This window comes from Saccostrea cucullata, unplaced genomic scaffold (assembly GCF_032062105.1).
Source record: "Saccostrea cucullata isolate Sc308-1 unplaced genomic scaffold, CSIRO_AGI_Scuc_v1 ctg10995, whole genome shotgun sequence".
NCBI lineage: Eukaryota > Metazoa > Mollusca > Bivalvia > Ostreida > Ostreidae > Saccostrea > Saccostrea cuccullata.
Genome location: NW_026931092.1, coordinates 22,870 through 44,013, shown reverse-complemented (window position 1 = coordinate 44,013; position 21,144 = coordinate 22,870). Strand labels below are relative to the sequence as shown.

Below are 21,144 nucleotides of genomic sequence, written 5' to 3'. Positions count from 1 at the left end.
TGGGCCTGGTACATGATATAAAACAGCTAGGACAGAAAGGTTTGTAGATTGTTGAGAAAGATTATATATATACTTTAGGTCAATGTAAAAATATATAAACAGGCTAGGGGGTGTGGGGGGATAAATCAGATAGTTTTAATAAATGTATAATCATGATCGTGAATTCATGTACATAAATAACATGAATAAGTTCTGAGCCAAAATATTTGTTATATTATATATATAGGTCACACTGTGAAATGTATGGAGATAACGAACATTTTTCAACCTCAAAAGCCCAATAAACGATACAAAATAGGATCAGAGCAAACCACGGACCTCCAATCCATCAGGTATGGGATAAGGTGCCATAGAGGTTTGAGCAGGATCCCCGGTCACAACCTTCGTGTGATTCTTGTCATGATCGGGATATAACGGAAAAATCCGTCGACAATTCAGCGTGTAAATAATGGCATAATACAGGGGCGTAGCAACAGGGGGGGGGGCACTTTTTTTCCCAACCTTACTTATACTATAGGAAATGTTAGTTGAAAGCCTGGTTGGCCCGACCACTTTTAGTGATGTACCGAAAATGTAGTATTAGAATTGATACTGAAAGTAGTTGACACTGAGAAAAAGTCCCCCCCCCCCCCACGAAATAGGATTTTCGGGTTTGGGCAACTTTTTCCTTTTTCAGGTAAGTAAAAAAAATTCTCTGGATGCTCCCCCCCCCCCCCCCACTTTCAAAAACGATGCTACGCGCCTGTAATAATTATTATAAAAAAACTCCAGTCAGCAATTACTGACAAGGTCATTGATTTGTATCGACCATAGTTAACTTACGAAATGAAAACTTTAAACGAGACGGTTGATATTCTTGTTTCATCAACTCGTTTGTCAATAATTTACATAGTTTTAGAAATTATACATACGTACATGTAGAGCAAGCTCTTGCTCTTGCGTATCGAATCAGCTGATAGATATAAACCCCTTATGCCGGTGATGCAGTTACACACATGTATTGTTGCATTAGTTTAGGGAAGTTGGCGATTCAAAATTTAAAATTATAACGTATATAATCATAAAGTTTGGTTGTTAGATTACCTTTAACGTTTCTTGTAAAATATCCAAATATTAAGTAGACAGACTCGATGGTAGGGATGGGTATCTCCAAAAATTTCGTATCGCGATATATCACGATTTTTTCCCGCAATATCACGATAATATCATGATATTTCTTAAAGCAGTTTTTACAATGATTTTAAATGAATAGTCATTATTTTTCGTAAAAATACGCTAGAAAAACAGAATTTCACTTCTTTTTTTGGAATTTTTTATATGCATGAAATTAATCATGTTTGGTTGGTAAGATGCTGTTCTTTTCACAACATTTTTTTTTAGACTTTCTATAATTGTAATTTGAAAGATTGAACAAATTAATAAATAATTTCTGGACTTTATAATATGTACCTAAATACCGGTATTTAGGTCTCCGTATCACGATACGTATAACGCATTAAAAAATCGCGATATACCGGTATACCGATAAAATCGCACATCCCTACTTGATGGTATATTTTATTTCAAGCTCACCGGGATATATCGTATCGACATAAGAATGGAAATAACCATTGTGTTAAAATTGACAAAACATCGTCGATATATCTAAATGTCGAGTTGAAGACCAGGCAAGTATTTTCTTCTTTTTACGCAAAAAAATCGGCTTCATATGAATACAAAAAAGGTTTGCTGATAACGGGGCAAAATCGGTACCCATGCGATTTCCAATGAATTGTAGAAAGATCCCGATTTGTCTCCAGAAATCACATACGTGTACACAAAAAGTCATGTAGATATTGTGAATTAGAAACTCAAGCATATTTTTTTCCCCACACATTTATTCAAATATATAAAGCCAGAATTTTACATTACCCCTACAACCCAACCTGCCAGTGACTAGGGGGTATGGGGTGTTATAACTTAAATCACAGTCACTCAACCATGTATACAGATAAAAATTCACTCAAAAGACAGAAGAAAGGAGACGGAGAGAAAGAAAGGTATTAAACTCTGGATGTTCTTATACAAACCCTATATATATACATTCCTTGAACTATAATTACACTATTTTGTTTTTGGATAATAGACAAATTTCTAGTTAAATATGGTTCTATATATTTTTGATATCAACTTCATAGTGTTTGTGTGTACAATCAAAATGTTTTAAACAAAATTATAATTTTGAAAATAATTATTTTTAATTGATAAAACATCGATGGTCGAATTGAAGGCCACAGAAAGTATATTCCTCTTCTCATATAGAAGTTTTTGAATATACTCAGTAAATTCTAAATCTGCTTCATATGAATATACATGTATAAGGGGTCTGCTTATAAAGGAGTACAAATCGTGCTCATCGCATTTCTAACAGTTCGTTGGAAAACTTGAAATTGAAGTAGCAGTTGTCTATGATATCAAAATGTCTAGATTTGAATTTAACTTTGGAGGTGTAGTGTACGAGGGGTGATCAAAAAGTTCGCGAACTAATTGAATAACTTCCATAAAAGAAACAATATTTGGTTTCAGTGTTGAATATACTTTAAAATATTTCCATTTCTTATTTTTGTCTCTGTGATAACTCTTTAAAACTTAGCGGAGTTAATTTCTTGATAAACCTGTCGGAATGTAAATTAGGCAGGTCGAAAGGTCAGGAGCTGGGGAGGCCTAATATGCTTACGGAATCACTGTCCAGTTTTGAGAGTATGCCAGGGCATCAACAATAGTGGGAAACATGGGATAATTTGCATAACGGGCGAAGCCCGTTATGCTTAAATTATCCCATGTTTCCCACTATTGTTGATGTCCCTGGCATACTCTCAAAACTAGACAGTGATTCCTTATATTTCCATTTCACTGTGAAATAAAATTGTAGACTTAGACATTAAGAATGTGGATTTAATTTGAATTACACGAGGACTTCCATGCCAATTTCAATAGTCCTCGCACACTGACGTCAAACACAAAGGCAGCCGCACGAGATTTACATGCATATTTGGCCTCCTTAGCGTCAGACACAGAGACAGATGCGCACGAGATTTGCATGCGTATTAGGCCTCCTTAGCTTCTGACCTATCGACCTGCCTAATTTACATTCCGGCAGAATTATCAGAAAATCAACTCCGCTCACTTTCAAAGGGTTATTATAGAGAAAAAATTTAGAAATGGAAATATATCTGCATCTGTCTCTGTGTCTGACGCCAAGGATGCCAAATATGCATGAAAATCTCGTGCGGCTGCAATTGTGTTCAAGACGTCAGTGGGAGAGGGGTATGGAAATTGGCAAGGGAGTCTTCATGTAATTTAAATCTATGTCAACATTTTAAAAATATAAATCTACAATTTTATTTCACAGTGAAACAGAAATATAAGGAATCACTGTCTAGTTCGTATAGTATGCCAGGGACATCAACGATAGTGGGAAACATGGGATAAAAGCATAACGGGCGAAGCCCGTTTTGCTTAAATTATCCCATGTTTCCCACTATCGTTGATGCCCTAGCATACTATACGAACTAGACAGTGCATGATTCCTTAATTAGTCCTCTCCAATTTTAATGTACATCTGTCACCATTCTGCTCATGCGCAAATCACGTGATATAGGCGGTCACGTGACACCTCCGTAGCGTTCTGTCACAAAAGCTGAAAGATTTTTCTGAGTTTTATATTTCTTTCCATGTAAGTTAATATTTATAACAAGAACAGTTCATTTGTCAGAAATGATCAAATCTCGGCAACAGAATGGGTGGATAAGAATTTTTATCCTTTCCAAAAATATTCTGTCTCGGGAGAGACGTTTGTCCAAGGTGTATAGAGAATGGGTGCCTCCTTTTCATCACATCTAATATGTTTAAAATCTAAAGTAAAATTAATGATATTTTAGGTATTTGGTAATTATATTATTGTTGAAACATTCATATATTTTTCAGAGTGTAAATTGGTGGTCTTTGATAGCAAATTGCTTAAATAAAAATACATCTCTTTTCAAACTTGCTCTCACTGGGCAACATAACAAGTATCATTTTTAACCATCTGCCTTCCTTCACTTAAACGATCAATCCAATCATTGATTGAATTTATAGGAAGTCATATGTCTCAATAAACTGTGTACAAATTATTATACGCTACTTCAAAGGGATTTCTAAGATATATAAATTTTACAGTCGTTTGTTGAACGAGCTCGACTGAGACAACCATTTTTCGTCACAAGTGACCTGCATAGTGACGTCATTTTCACATTGTGACGTCACAAACAAGGAGCAAAACTTTATTCAGCATATGCTATTTGGGCCATTTTCAAAAAAAGTCCACTTTTTTGTCTTTTGATCAGAATAATAGGAAAACATTTTATAGAGTGAAATTTTTTTTCCCGTTGGTTAATATACATGGTCATATAGCTTATAAGTAATTTTATGATCATCTCCCAGGTGTTTTATAAAAAATATTCTCTGCATTCCGAGTAAAATTTAACAGTAAAACCATGTCACATTAACAAAAATTTTATAACGCGCTTATTTAAACGATAAGGAAATTTTTACCCTGTGAAGATATGTACAAATTTTGCACCTCATTTTAATTGAATTCATATACAGAATAATTTAATATGATTGTTTTACTTATGCCGCCCACTAAATACTAGTATCGTGCATTTAACATTCAGGAAGTGACATGTCCCACCAGTTTATGTCATTCCTGTTATCAGAAAGAAAATGTTAAAATAAAAGATATCTCACTTTACTAGGAACTGTTTTCATGATCCACAATATATCATCATTTTCTGTTGTCTCAAGTTTATGAGCGCCATGATTTGAAAGTGAGTAAAGAAAGGGTTCAAAGGTCGATAAGTTTGTCTTATTGGTAGAGTATAATGAAAATATGTCCTATCTGTTACCTTCATAATATGCAAATACTCTTTAAATTGTTTATTCTGCTAAAACAATCAGATTTACTAAGTTACAAAGAAACTGTTTCAATGTCTTGATGATGCAAAAAGAGTACGTTATACTAAATAACCGGTGATTTATATGAGAAATGTCCATCCTGTTACTGTCATTCCTGTTACCATTAATATGGTAACAGTAAGGAAAACTGGACTTCATATCTTGAGTTTTAACAATAAAAACAATTACTTTTATTTTTCTAAGTAATATAAGTTTAATAACACATGTTAAAAAACTTCGTAAATCATATTGAAATAAGTTAGTGCTTCAAATTGTGCCATTATAACTTAAACATGCACTCTTGTAACAGAATGGACAAAAATTGTAACAGGAGGGACAAATTATCCTGGTATTTATATACCTATTAAAGTTTCATCATTTGTTTTTCTTAAAATTATGAAAAATTCTTAGTTTTGCAACAGCATAGAGTACCTTTAATAAACAAAAATTGAACTGATAAATATTTTAATAGCACTTTAGAATTAAATTTCGTAACAGGATGGACATAAATGTCTTTTATTGTCTCAAATTTGCCAGATTTGACAAAATCATTTTTTTTATTCTACATTTATTTCTCTTTTCCTAACCAATAAAGTTAAAAAAAAGTCAATTTTTATTTAAAATGTAGATTTCATTGTCCATCCTGTTACACTGTTTTGTCCATCCTGTTACTGTTTTGTCCTTCCTGTTACCCGAGTCCTTACTGTTACCAGTATATTTTCCTAGTTTAAATTGCTTTGGCAGAGCACCTGTTTAAATAACTTTCTGTAACTGTTTATTCTAATCACAAAAATAATGTACAAGAATGTTTTTTTCAACTATAGCATATAAACATTCCGCAATAAGGCTTTTCATGATGAAAAACCCGTAGATTTTGCTTCTGTTTGGTATATGGTAGTTTGACATGCTTTTAAACGCTCATATATTAGATGAATGTCAAACATCTTGGCATTCAGTGATAATTTTTTCATTTATTAACGGTATACAAAAGATAATTTGATGAAAATTTTGAAATAGAGTTTTACAGCTCTTTTTATGAAAGTAACAGGAAGGACATTAAAGTTTAAATGACTAAGATAAAATGTCAATATTTTTTAAACGAAATATTTTCTTTTATGCAATGCAGTGGATTTTAGTAGTTTATTACTATATTATTCAAATAAAGTTGAAAAAATCATAGTAAAACTACTTTCATTTTTCAAAATATGTAATTCAAAAAATAGACTTTTTTTGAAAATGACCCATATATATAATTTATATAGAACTTGTGTATGGCTATGCCTGTGCCGATTTTTTTTCTAATCCGAATTGTGGTTTTGTAGATATAGAGATAGTTCGCGAATTTTTTGATCACCCCTCGTAAAAATCTTTAGTTTTGATGTTATAGATTTTTGAGAGAATTAAGAATTTTTAGGTTCCATAAATTAAAATAAATTTCTTTGTTTCTGTGGATCCACATCTGATTCCCACTAGAATATGCTCTAGCACATTCCGTTTGAAGTTTTTCTTTTATAGTAGTTAATATTTTTGTAAGGAGTAAAGAAAGGGGCTTGGTAGGGCATTTGCTGGACTCGGTAAAGACTTTGCCGTAAAGTACTTGTATCTGTTTGTGAAACATATAATTTTCATGAAGTTTTTATGAAGTTCAGGAATCCAGTACAGATGGGGTAGATTAATTAAACTCACATTGGTTGACTGGTATGTTAAAAGTATTAAACGCTGAAATGTAATTTTGAAGAAATTCATCCTTGGAAAGTGATATGTGAGAAAACGTTGGATTTCCGGATGCTATAATATTAAAATCAAATTCTTCTAAACGATATTATTAAAAGGCCATGTCCGCTGGAACTGTTCATGTAATCTCTCTTACTCTCTCATCACTTTAGGTTTAGTGAAAACGGAATGTATTTTGCCTTTTAATTAATTTTTCTGATACGAATCTTTGACTACAGTTAAAGACTACACTTTGTATATATCTTACAAATATACATCGACCTTTTTAATTACAAAACAAACTTGACATAGCCTGGATGTCGAGTATCTGAAACATAATAATTCATCATGTTCTTGTTCTTCTTCACCCTATAACTATAGTCCTGCTGGACACATTATTACAGGCGACTTTATGTCGTTAATAATATGAGGACCTTTAAGCATTTATTTTAAAAGGTCCTAAATATAGGGAACCCCGATCCTTCAACTGGCGTCGGAATTTCGTAAATATTTTGGGTTCTGTTGAAGATTACGCCAAGCGATGGACCAGATATGAAAAAGGGCGTTGACACTTTGTCAGAATGGATTAAATGTATCAGATCCATGTTAAAATTGCGTTTTAAAAGATTGAGGGGCAATAGGAAAAGCATGTAGTATCCTTCTGTATTCAAAAATCAAGAAGTGATAAAGGAATTAGATAGATTTCTTGATCAATGGGGACTGGTCCCTGCTGACAAAGCAGGTAACAAAATTGTCTTCGTTTGTAAGGCTCATTATACGTATAAATTATAAATAAGAAGAACTTGGATTTAATTCTACAAGTGGTAATGTTCAATCAAGCATCTTTCTTCACTCCTCACTAAAGTATTAACAGTAGTGATGGAGAAACTTCAAGAGTACTGTGTGTCAATATACTGAATAAGTGGTGAAAATCAGATGTGGATACTTAAAAATTCCAAGGACCTTTTGGACAATTTGAAATCACAAGATTTTACCAAAATCAACAGCTTAAAAACTTTTCAACTTTATACACAACCAGTCCCCACGACAAATTAAAGTCCAGGCTGTTTGATATCAATGACACCTGCTTTTTCGATAAAAATTGAGCTCGTAAATTTACTTACCTTTTCATCGGTCATTTGCAAAATTATTTTGTTAAAACGTTCTGATTGTACACACAAGTACTCTGAAGTTGACATCAAAAAGATGCTTGAGTTTCTGATTGACAATATCTATGCTGTTTTTGGAGACCAGGTTTTCCAACAATCTATGGGAATTCCCATAGGTACCAATTGCACTCCGTTATTAGCAGACCTATTTTTGTATTCATATGAAGCAGATTATGTGCAAAATCTCATGCGTGAAAAGAAGAAAGCACTTGTTTTGGCCTTCAACTTGACATTTAGATATATCTACGACGTACTGTCAATCAACAATGGTAATTTCCATTCTTTTATTGTCGATACGATATATCCCGGTGAGCTCGAGATAAAAGATACCGCAGAGTCTAACACATTTGTTTCAAATTTGGATATTTTACTTGAAAAAAACGTTAATGATAATCTAACAATCAAGCTCAATGATTAACGTGATGACTTTAACTTTTCTATCGTCAACTTCCCCTACTTATGCAGCAATATACTTAGTACCTTCATCACCTGCATACGGATTTATATATCTCAGTTGATTCGATATGCAAGAGCATGCTCTACGTACGAACAATTTCTAAAACGAGGTAAATTACTGACAAACAAGTTGATGAAACAAGAGTATTATCAGTCTCGTTTAAGGTCTTTCCACCCTCACAAATTTAATGGAACAAAGTATAAAAAATATAGTTTAAATTTACTAATTGTTGCAAAAAATGTATAGGTCGCCATATTATTTAGGATAGCAGACATAAATAAACAGAACATAAAAAACCTGTATATTTTTTGTAAACATTACGACAAAAATTATGTAAAAACTGGTTCAAATGCATAATTCTGATGCTAAAAGTTCAGAAATACCTGCTAATTCTAAGATACATTTGAATTGTGAATACTAGGGAAACTTTTTTTTTTTTACATAAAAAGTATAATAATGAAAATGCCTGAATGAAGATCGCTGCGAAGGAGTTACATTTTTTAAAGATTGAATAAGAGTTTTTAAAAAAAACAATATTTATCATTACACTTATTGAAAAGCATTCTTATAAATTTTATTGTTCTACTTGGCATAAAGTTAAATTAATAATAGTTCCTGCAAAAACCTATGACATCATAGGAGGATGGAATTATCTTAAAGTCATAATTTCTTGCGTTCTATGGTCGATACAATGACTTTGTCAGCAAATACAATTAATTCATCATTGAGTCAAATGCTGACTGATGTTTTTCATACTGATTGGTAGTCCATTATTTATACACTCAATTGACGACGGATTTTTCCGTTATTTCTCAAGTTTCTCGAACACTTACTAGTAAACCATTCTGACAAAAAGTGCAGGTCTTCCTTCTCATACTTATTCCAATGATTTGCATAATCTTTGAGGATTTACGTATAATGAAAATGAAGTTCTATCACTAATAGAAAGACCGAACTTTCTGTATTTTGGACCTTTAACAATAATTGCTTTATTAAGGCCGACATTCCAATTACATGTGTATTGACATCACCAGTAATGACATGTTCAGCGGGACTGTAGTTGAAAGAAGAAGAGCAAGAATACTGACTATGATTTCTTAATTCTATAGATGTAAAATATCTAGTAACAATCGGGTTTGTTTATAACTGAAAAGTTTGGATCCCAGATCTTTCAGTTGGCGACAGAACTTCATTTCTGCTAGGAATTCTTTCGAAGGTTATGCCGAACGTTGGGCTAAATATGTAAGGGAAAGACTTTTAATACAGTTGCGACGCCTATGAATACTGAACTCTAGGTTTATGTTTCTCAATCTGTAAACCGAACAATCTTTATTTTTCAGAGAGCGAGGACCCACGAGCAGGAAAAATTATACTATAGCAAGTACATTGAAACGACCAGTTTTTTCTTGTTTTTGGTATGTGCATGCAGTTTTACAGATGTATATTTTTGGAATAAGTACTTTTGAAATTTGGGTATAGTATAATTTTTTTTTAAATTTTTATAAAATTTACTTAACTGATAAAAACTTGTAATACTGAGACTTTTATTAAATAAGTGTATCAAGTTTAGAAAATAATAACATAAACGGGCACTAAAAAGATTCAGTTCTTTATTTTCAGTCGACAAAAAACATGGTGTAGTTCATCAGAAAACAGCTGATCATGAACATGGTGGAGATAGGCAAAAGACTGGCGATCAGGGAGGTATAGAACCAGGCTGTAAAACAGAAATAAGGTATACACTGTAGAACCAAGCTAAAAATCACAAACAAAGGTAAGTTAGAAACTACAGAACAGTTAAAAGTAAATTAATTTTTTTTTTACAGAATTACTACCAATTCATGTACAGTGTATATCTTGCAGCTAATAATCAAATAACGGATCTTTAAATAACATTTATATTGATCTGCCCCGGTGCTTGTATTGGTCAATACACGTCAATACGCCAGGGTGTCAGTTTTCATCTGAATGAGTCAGTGTTTATCTGAAATATGCAGACCAATTCCGAGATATTTTTAACTTTGTAACGATATATATAGTGTATTAGATAACAGAGCAAATTTTACTCACTAGGAGGAATGTAAACCTCTTTTTCTTTAACCTCCGTGATGTCAATTTTTAAGATGCCCTTGACGGTTCCAAATCCGTCCTCACAACACACAGACAACATGTAAGAATTAACGTCACGGTAGGCAAATACTGGCTTTTCATATGTAAAAATGACGAATTCTGTCCCATTGATGAGTTTTATTTCAAAGTTTAGTGTCTGAGGTCGAACACTCTCTAATGTACAGCAGACGGCATCAGGGGGCACTGTGGGGTCATACACTGCCACCTTGTAAACCAACTCACTTCCGCCCTGTGTTTCCGGCAAGGACATTTCTTTCGGAAAATTGGTAATGATTGGTGGCTGAAAAAAATAAAAACATCAGTATTTTAAATAAATTTCAAGTCGCCTGCGCGGGGCAATGGTTAGAGCGTCTGTTCTAGTGTTCCAGAATAAGGAGTTGATCTTCACCTCGCGGGTTCGAATCCAATTGCGGGTCGTAGAGCCAGATTCTTTGGATGAGACAGGTATAATTAACGTAGGTTTAGTGTCGCAGTTGGTGCTGGCACATAAAAGTTCCCTTACTTCTCAATGGCCCCGAGTGTTGAATGTAGATCTAATTTTTTAGACCACCACTGACAAGAAGTGACCTCTCCATACGAGTGAAAAATTGAACTTGCTAATACGTAGGTAGTGCAGTAATCTCAGAATGCTTTGTTGATAGAAGTTCTAAAGAAATTGCTAAGATTGACTCCCTTTAAAGGTATACTGACCCCGTTAAAGGTTTCGACACTGAAGGTAGCGGTGGCTGTATGACGGCAGGTGTCCACCACCTTTAACTTCGCCATATATCCCGCCAAACCCTGGGAGCTCTCTGAGGGCTCCAGCTGCCGCGCTACTTGGGTAAAACCTAAAATCAACAACCCTTTCTTTACTTGATTTATAGCAGGCGTGGATATTAAAAATAGATATGATTTTAAATAAAAGAAATACACGTTACAGAAACTTTAAAGTAATTTATAAATATCATAACTTTTATTCTTTCGAATTGCACATTTATGTTTAAAAACATCATGTTTATTGTTTCTTGAGGATGAACTGAATAATGACGATTATATAATTTCTCTTTATTTCCCTTTGGTTACATTTTGCTCTGAAATCTGAATATTACCCACAGCTGTACTCACTACACGACTCATTAAGGTCAATATAATTGTTTCTCAGTGCCCAAGACAAAGTGACATTTTCTTTGTAATCTTGACCTAGGATGGTATAGGAGGAGAAACTTGTCCCTATCGGCCAGTGGTCAGCAGCAGAGGTCAGGTACATCGACTCCTCAAAGGACACCTGTGTATCTGATCAAAGGTCACAAATGTCCACAAATCACATCAATACTACTAATATGATGTACATTTAAATACTTAAGAATGAACTGAAACAACAAACCAGATGTGTTTGTGAAACACTAATCCCCCCATATGGCAACATAGCAAAGGTTACATTTTCTCTAATGCACGTTATGATACCCAAAGTAAGGCCTTCTCACAAGAAATACAAATGTGAAATATAAAACCTTTGCACCACCTAGTCAACTGTTATGGCCAAGGATAACGTTTTAAAGATAGGTAAAATTCCGGGGTTGACGTCAAAGGGTCAAGGTTCTTGTTTTCTAAAGAAAGGTCTTGTCACAAAGATTACAAATGGGAAGTACGAACGCCCTAGCCCTTTCTGTTCAAAAGTTATTGCCAGGGTTAGAGTTTTTTAAAAGTAGATCAAACTCCAAGGTCTTGTCACAAGGAGTACATATGTGAAGTATGAAACCCCTAGCCCTTTCTGTTCAAAAGTTATGGCCAAGGTTAAAGTTTTAAAAAAGTAGGTCGATCTCCAAGGTCAAAGGATCAAGTTGTTGGTAGACAATGGATGGTCTTGTCACAAAGATTACATAAAAAATATGTGAAGTTTGAAGTTTGAAAGTCCTAGCACCAACAGTTCAAAAGTTATTGCCAAAGTGAAAGTTTGGAATCTTGGTGTAAAAGTGTGTCAAACTCCAAGGATAAGGGGTCAAATTTGGTGGTACCCAAAGAAAGGTCTTGTCATAAGGAATACACCTGTGAAATATGAAAGCCATAGTCCCACCCAGTCAAAAGGTATGGACAAGGTTAAAGTTTTTGCGTACAAACAGACTACCAGACAGACAGACAGACGGACGGACAGGGCAAAAACTATCTACCCCGAAACTTCGTTTACGGGGGCATAAAAAACAAGACACTGATGTTCCCTCAGTGTCTTGTTTCTCAAGAAATCTTAAATTGTTTTCTACATGTTCTACCGTCTACTGACTCGAGTGAATATATTTTTTTATGCCCTAAATTGATGACTAGAGGTTGAAGTTCTTCAAATGTAAATTAAACTGCAAGGTCGATGTCAAAACATGAAGATGGTTGTTTTTCCAAAGAAGGGACTAGTATCAATGAATTTTAAATTTTGTGAAATATATATGAAAGCCAAAAAAAAAAAAAACCTTTCAAAAATTTATGGCCAAGGTTCAAGTTTTTCAAAAGTAGGTCAAACTCCAAAGTCAAAATTAGTGATACCCTGGAAAAGGGTTAATCTCCAGAAAAAGTATACACGCGAAAGCCCTAGTACTAACTGTTCAAAAGTTATGGACAAGTAAATTTTTAAAACTCCGAGGTCAATGTCAACAGGTCGAAATTGTTGGTATCCAGGTAATACCCTGACACAAGCAATAAACCTGCGTAATAATGTCAAACAGAAACTCAAACATCTTTTTAATAATAACCTTATAGTACTTGTATCAGTTGTGTGTACACTCAGAGAGTTTTTTTAACCAAAAAAGTTTTGCAAATAAACATTGACAAGGTTAGTAAATTTACTATTGTCATTTGGCAATGTTTTGTGATGATATCAAAAATTCTGGACTTCAATTAATCGTGGGGAGTGGTAGATAAAGTGTTGAAAAGTCCAATGTTTTGAGGTTATTCATTTTCATTGGTAAAATTTTGTGATTTCAAATTTTCTTGAAGTTTCGTTGACATTTTAAGTACATGTATCAATATCTGATTTACGCCACTTCTCGAATATACATGCACTGGTGTACAGTGCTCATGAGTTTCTCCTGCTGTTAATATTGAGTGAGAGTAAAGAAAGGGGCTTGGTAGAACATTTAGTGGATTCCGCTAAATATCTTTTTTGTTTGTTAGAATTTTTAAGAATTTTATAAATCATTTATAGGTATGGTTACTAATCTACTGTTTGGCAGTTTCAGAGGAAAATAAATTATAGGAAAAAAATTTGCAGAACTTATTTGGTGGTAAATTCATAAGGATTCTCTAAGCCATCTGCGGACAAAATTATTGTTAGCACAAACCAAAATGTTACATCTTTCCTGACTTTGCTCAGGGTGACATAGTTATTGCGAGTTGATTATTAATTAATAGCAAAAACCAATAGCTCCTTACTGTTGTTGGCGTACACTTTGATTGTATATCCTCTCTCTGACAATTTCTCAACTGCTGACGAGCTTGCATTTGCTTGACTGTCTGACCAGTCAAACAACATGTATTCATACGGGTCATCTGTATATTGAGTACGGTATATGTTCTGTGGACAAAATCTGTCCGTTGAATATGTGCAAGGTTGGTATGATATAATGTTTCTTGAAGAGACTCTCCTACAATTCATAAATGTCAATATATTTTTTACTGATATACATGTACATGTATAACTATTTATAGAACTACGAGTATATATATAAATATTTATTTCTCTATTATTGCTAACTTTTTCCTTATCCAAAAAGATCTACCAAGTGACTCCTTCATTATGCTCATAGATCAATGTTATATCATACGTTACCACCCAATTCTATCCCCAGCCACAATAGCAATACGCTGATCCTCGGGAACAGTGTAATTAAACGCTTTTACATTTCCTTGGAGATCAGAATCTAGAGAAAAACATAAAGTGTCCTTCATCATATAACCATAACATATTTTAAAATTGAGATAACAAAAATCACAGAAGGCATTTCTTGTTCAACGACGACTAAAAGAAAGAATAATTTACATAATTCAATTAATTGGCGTTTCCTTTACATGTATAAGATAATAAATATGGTGCCAATAAATTATTGCTTTAATTTTCCGTTTCTGACTCACCCAGAATCTCCACTTCCTGTATGGCCTTGAGTTCGTATGTTGTTCCTGATTTCAGGGACCAAACCATAAACTGGACGATTCCAACAGCACAAGGATAAAACTCCCAGGCGGTTATTATGCCACAGCAATTAATCTCAAACAAGGGGTCCTGCATCAGGAACATCATTCCTAAATCAAAAAGTAAGTATAGTCCTTCATAATAAAAGACATTCATATACCAATGGGTTATGTTGGTGGTTTCAACAGAGCTAGAGAGAGAGCAGATTCATATGATGTATATAATTGCTGATATTTTACCTGTATCCTGTTCACAGGTTTCTGTGAGGGCAGAAGCTGAACTTGGTTCTTCAAAATACAAAAGAGGAACCTGGAAACAATCAGTGTCAAAAGAATTATTAATTATTAAGCCAGACTTGACAGTACGTGTATTTTTGTTGGAAATTGCCTTGTTAAGAAGTAAATTTCAACCAAATATATTGCAAGGTCAAAAATTTAAAGAAAAAACCTCACTGAAAATTGGACTTCTAGAAAATAAATAATACCTACAGTATTTTCCAATGGCTGGATCTGTGATTGGACACCCACTGAAGGCCTCCCACATCTTTTGGGCGAACTCATCTGTATTGATAGCGGAAAAACTGGACCCCGTGAAGTACCTCCCATCCACCCCCACAGACTGAGACAGTTTTGTCTGGGAGGCGGCGTCCTTTACCCCGATAGCCCAGACGTAGTTATCCCCACCGCTTCTTATAGTTTGGACTTTTGAGTAGGGATCGTCTAATGAGAAGAGAGAGTCTGACGTGTAGATGTAATAGTTTGGAGCGTCTGGTCGGTCTCCTTTATCGGCCTGGAACATGTTGGTGTATGCATAATTCAGGGCCTTGTCTGAGTAGTCGGTGTCGTTTTCGTACATGTTCGACCGCCTGTCTGTTGATATTCCTTCAATAGCATTCCGAATATCGCTTTTGGTGGTATAAGTGTTTAGATCAAAGCGCCAATCTGGATCCGTATTATACGTCACAGCGCCCACTCTTATCCCATTGTCTGGGTCTATATACATTTGGTTCACTAGCTTGTACAAGAACTCTTTTTGGTAGTTCCATTCCGTAGGAGCCGAGTTAGGATATTCCCCTGTGCTGTACGATTCCTCAAATATAAAAATAACATCAGCTCTTTCATTGGGTCGGCACCAACAATTTACTGAAATAGATCGACATTATATTATTTTAAAGTGGATGCCTGTCCTTTCAGTACTGAACACATGTAATTGTGTTGTGCAACATAAACCTGATATTAAATTTAACATTTAAGAGGGCTGAGTGGCTGTTGCCATTTTTAGACTTGATTGATCGCCTTTTGAACAGCTAAAGATACATGTATCATAAAAAAATTAGTTATATCTGATGGTTAATTTGTTGACCCCTAGCCTCCTAAAATTCCTTTCAATGGAGAAAAAGTCTTCAAAATTCACATTAATCATTTCATTTTAGTAGACTAATTAATTTTCAATAATACCTGATGGTTTGAAAGACATCATACATGTATGACCCAAACAGCAAGTAGGTTTTAACTGTAACATCCGGGGTTTGAACTCACGTTTTTCTGATCACGGCGCATGTGTTCTACCATGTGAGGTACCATGACGTTTGGACTATATCAGTATGATTGATTGATTATATATATCGTTTTACACCCCGTTCGAGAATTCTTCACTCATATAGAGACGTCAACATATATCGTGCAAAGGGTTTCAAATTTAGATCTTAAATATACGGCACTTGGGGCTATTTGGCAGTGGGAGTTCTTTATCTTGAAAAAGCAAGAGCCTTAATTCTTTAGGTCTCCTCCGAATGACCACAACTTTCACTTCAAAGTGCCGAGGGCTTGGCAAAGGATCAGTTTCTACCTAATTTTTTATCGGCGTAGGTCAGTCATGCCGTAATTCGAATTAACACACGACCCCCTGATCACCGAATAAGCGCTCTACCGACTGATCTATCGTGATGGCTAAATGCTGAAGAAGATTTTTGCAATGGTTCACTGATTTTTACTTCAGTCTAGGTTTTTCTGGCCCTTACCAACCATGCCAACCCATATGGGTCATGTTTTGCAAGATGTATATGTGAGTAAATGAAATAATCATGTATAGATGTATTTTTTTCCCCATCAGATTGACAATGAAAAAAATGAATATTTTCCCAAGAACTACCTTTTTATTATAGGTAACATTTATTGCAATCTTGATCTAGTAAACCTACAAAGATTGAAAATCTGCCCCTACGTACCACCCAAGTAAACAAGGTCTCTATCGTTGAAATCAGGCAACTGCTTAAGATAAGAAAGAATATAGAAAATGCAATCAAGTCATGGAATCTTTAAATTGCCTCTTAAGTATTTCCTATTGATATCATCTTCCCTTGTATTCATAGTATCGCCCTTGACCTGCATACAATTATACAATAGCCAGACTTTAAACTGTTAAAGTTTTATAGAATTACGCAACAAATGATGAATATCTATATTTAACACAAAATAAAGGGTTCTATTTATATTTATGATTACAAACACGTGTGCTGGTTGTACTTACAATCCTGCACTGTGTTTGGTTCTAGGGGACAGCATGACAAAATGTTAGGATAAAACACATACGTTATTAGCACACCTATATTTGTATTCATATGAAGTAGAATTTGTTCAATATCTTATGAAAAGAAGAAACACTTCTTCTGGTCTTCAACTCGACATTAAGATATATCAGCGACACATTGTCAAATAACAATGGTTACTGCTATTTTCATGTCAACATGGTATATCCCGGTAAATTTGAAAAAAAAGATACCACAGAATCTGACACACCTGTATCATATTTGTATATTTCTTTAAAAAACGACGTGAATGGTAAACTATTAACCACGCTTTTTGACAAACACAATGACTTTAATTTTCAATAGTCTTTCAACTTCTAAAAATATTCCGTACGATTAAATAGTCGAAAAACAACAATTCGTGAAAATTATGTCTCGCTAATAAAGAGTATCTCGTAAAAATAAGGTGTCGCGAAAATTTAGTGATCTACAGTATTTAAGATTTTTAGTAAGAGTGCATAGTCAGATAAAACTTTTATGATAAAGTTAACAAGATATGTTTTCTTATGTAAACTTTTTTTTTAAATTTTGACTGACAGTCTCCACCTTAATGGTATAGCATGCACCCATGTTGTTTAGATTTTCAAAATGATGGTTAATTAATGAAACTGTGAACAGTTTTGAAATTAGAAAAGAATAATTGAGATCATTACAGTAAGCTAGATAGCATAATAATAGTCGAGGACAATAGGATGTTTAAATTGAAAATAGCATGAAAATGAGGAAAAAAGTAATCATTCCCAAAGAATTTATGTAAGGAATAGAACAGACTTAAACATAAAACCGATTGATTGTAAGAAACAATTAAACTGGATAACTCTTCAGTAACCTTAGAAAGACTACTTGTATGCTTGTATACAAAAACCACATTTCAATCAAGTTTATTTATTTACAAATTATTGAATTAAAATTAAAAGTCTTACGAATATTTCGATTAAAGAAATATAAAAAAAATTATATCATTTCGAATAAGCAGTATTGCTACATTGCAGGTAAAAGATCAATAATGTACAATGATGTCGAAGACAAACATAAGAAAAAAAATGATAACGATTGATACAGACATTTGCTGAAACTTATGGAATATTACGAAGAAACTGACGACAAAGAACACTGTTAATAGAGTTGCTGATCACAGATCTAATTTCGACTACTTTTTAGATCTTAGATCTTAAGTTTGAGTAGGTAACAAGACTTTTTTTTTCAAAATCCTTTTTAAACAATATATGTTAAAGTATGGAAATTTTTCTTTCTTACACTACAAATTATATTTCTTTTACTTGTACATAGACATGTTTTTATAAACAGAAGGAAACAATTTTGTCAAAACTTCATTGTTATGTATTGAAAGATATTTAGCATCCGCAAATGTACTCTTAAAAAATGTTTCATAGAAATCAAGATAATTTGAATCATTTGATATTTATAATTTTTTATAATTAAGGCAGATCTCTATTTTAGGCAGTGCCTTTGAGGTAAATATTTAGAAATGTTATTCTTTTTTCTCGCAAAGATTTTTAAAATATTACGTAGAGGTGTGTGTATTTAAATATGTAATTTCATGAATGTTATTACACTTTCCATAAAAGACCTGCTGGGCGTTTAAAATGCAGTGATTTTCAAGAATGTGAATTAAACATTTATTTATAGGCTATGACAATATTTTTCTCTGAATAAATGTATATATTGTGGAAAACTAACCTGCTTTAGGATAAACTATCAATAATAGTATTATAATTAATAATTCCATGGAAAAACGTTTCTCGAATCTTTCCAGTTATGATTAGATTTCAAATGAGTGGAGTGCATGTGTGTGAAACATACAACTAAACAAATGGGGTACAAGCACTAAAATTTATTTCACGATAAAGTATGGTAAGAATCCTTGAAAAAATTATCAAATCACGCTATCTTTAAACCGCTTTGAAGTATTTATTCACATGATACCAATTACTAACTTGGTTATTTGTATTATCAAGCTCTGCTTACAAATTTAATTACTTCTCATTAATCAATTAAGACAACTTCTTTCTAATTATGCAACAAAAGGTGAACATATCCTGGCCCATATTTCTAAACGGTTTTATTGATGAACATACTGAATTTTAAATCTAATTTGTTGTGTTGTTTATTTATTTATTTCCATTTCTAAGTCATTCTTCTTCCTTCATCTCACACATTCTTCTGAGTGTATAATAATAAGTGTGTGCAGAATTAAAATTCAGTGAAAAAAGTGGACAATAACGAACATTGATTAATATTAAGAAATCTCTGATTAATTAAAATCTGTAAAGAGGGCTTAACACACGGACCACTGAAAATTCGAGACATGGGATCAGGTGCCTTCGAGGAGTAAGCATGTTGACCGGCCACATCCGCCGTTATCCCTGCGTATTGATCACCTACATGTAAACGGAACGTTTCGTAGTTATATTCAAGGGAAAAACAAAGGCCTAACAAAAGGTATGAAAAAATATCAAATGATATTTATATCAACTTATATGTCTGAAGCCTGCCTCGGTTTAGAATGGTAATTTTAATTCCTACGTCGATACGATATATCTTGGTGAGCTTGAGATAAAAGATACCACAAAGTCCGACACTTCTGTGGATATTTTACTTGAAAAAGACACTAATGGTAATCTAACAACCAAGCTATATGATAAACGTGATGACTTCAACTTTTCTATCGTCAACTTCCCTTACTTATTCAGCAATATACCTTCATCAGCTGCATACGGAGTATATATATCTCAGCTGATTCGATACGCAAGAGCATGTTCTACGTATGAACAATTTCTAAAACGAGGTAAATTATTGACAAGCAAGTTGATGAAACAAGAATATCAGCAGTCTCGTTTAAAGTCATCATTTCGTAAGTTCTATGGTCGATACAGTGACCTTGTCAGCAAATACGATTTGTCACTGAGTCAAATGCTGACTGACGTTTTTCATACCAATTGTTAGTCCATTATTTATACACTGAATTTACGACGGATTTTTTCCGTTATTTCCTGATCATGACAAGGAGTACACGGCGGGTGTAACCGGTCGGCAGGGGATGCTCACTCCTCCATGGCACCTGATCCCACCTCTGATGTTCCGGGGGTCCGTGTTTGCTCTGCTCCTATTTTGTATTGTTTTATGGACTTTGAGATTGAATACTGTTCTTTATCTCCATATCCTTCTACCGCACTCGGAGGATGCTCATGAGCATCGAACAAGTTAGAAGATGTATACATAAATAATGTTAATAGCGGAATTTTATTACATAAATATATATTTAAAAAAAGGTAACGATGAAAAAGTTAAAATAATCTCGTTTCTCATGGTAACACTTTGATGACTTTTTGCTTTAAGTTCACTGGGATGTATCAAATCGACATATGAATAAAAGTTATGTAAATTTAGATACACCGTTGATATACTATAGAAGCACACGTTTTCGTTGGGATAAAATGTCGTTGATTTGTCATCTAAAATGTTGCGCGGGCATTTAATTTCGTTCCTTTGAAAGTAACAAAATTTGATACATAGTCATTCAAAAATTTCTTGTGGGATTCAATTTTGTTGATTATTGATAGCAATTAAATGTATCTAAATGTTGAGTCGAAAGTCTCAGTCTTAATTTTTGTTTTTGTTTTCTTTCTTTTTTTTCTATCACGAATTTGAAGAAATTTTGAATACATTCTGTTTTATTGAGATATTAAAGAAATAATAAAACCACGTCAGCTTATAAAGGAGCAAAATTAGTGCCCATCGGAATTCAAAAAAATTGTTGGAAGACCCCGTCTCAGAAGACTACAGATATATTGTCAATAAAGAACTCCAGCATCCTTTATATCAACTTCAGAATAACATTGTGTAGAATCAGAACATTTCTGTAGTCTTCGGAGAGCAAAGTTATTTTGTTGATGACAAATCACTAGATATAAAAACATATTGAGTTCTGTTTTTA

General features: G+C 33.7%; 1 protein-coding gene across 1 annotated transcript; it reads right to left on the bottom strand.

Annotated features, from left to right (window-relative positions):
• Nucleotides 1-9,909: 9,909 nt before the first annotated feature.
• Nucleotides 9,910-18,936, bottom strand: LOC134231380 (uncharacterized). Its single transcript, XM_062713346.1, has 10 exons — nt 18,888-18,936; nt 15,088-15,741; nt 14,839-14,919; nt 14,542-14,709; nt 14,240-14,330; nt 13,843-14,054; nt 11,551-11,718; nt 11,137-11,273; nt 10,387-10,726; nt 9,910-10,033 (listed from the first exon to the last, which is right to left on the bottom strand). The coding sequence occupies exons 1-10, from the start codon at nt 18,934-18,936 to the stop codon at nt 9,933-9,935; spliced, it is 2,001 nt and encodes a 666-aa protein (XP_062569330.1). The 3' UTR covers nt 9,910-9,932.
• Nucleotides 18,937-21,144: the final 2,208 nt, after the last annotated feature.

Bases quoted from the DNA above. Each gene is read 5' to 3' on its own strand.
- LOC134231380 (XM_062713346.1), bottom strand. From the start codon at position 18,936: ATGGAATTATTAATTATAATACTATTATTGATAGTTTATCCTAAAGCA. The intron at 14,920-15,087 runs GTAGGTATTATT...CTTTTGACACTG, and splicing joins TCCAGCCATTGGAAAATACT to ATTGTTTCCAGGTTCCTCTT. The intron at 11,719-13,842 runs GTAAGGAGCTAT...ACCTTTGATCAG, and splicing joins CAAAGTGTACGCCAACAACA to ATACACAGGTGTCCTTTGAG.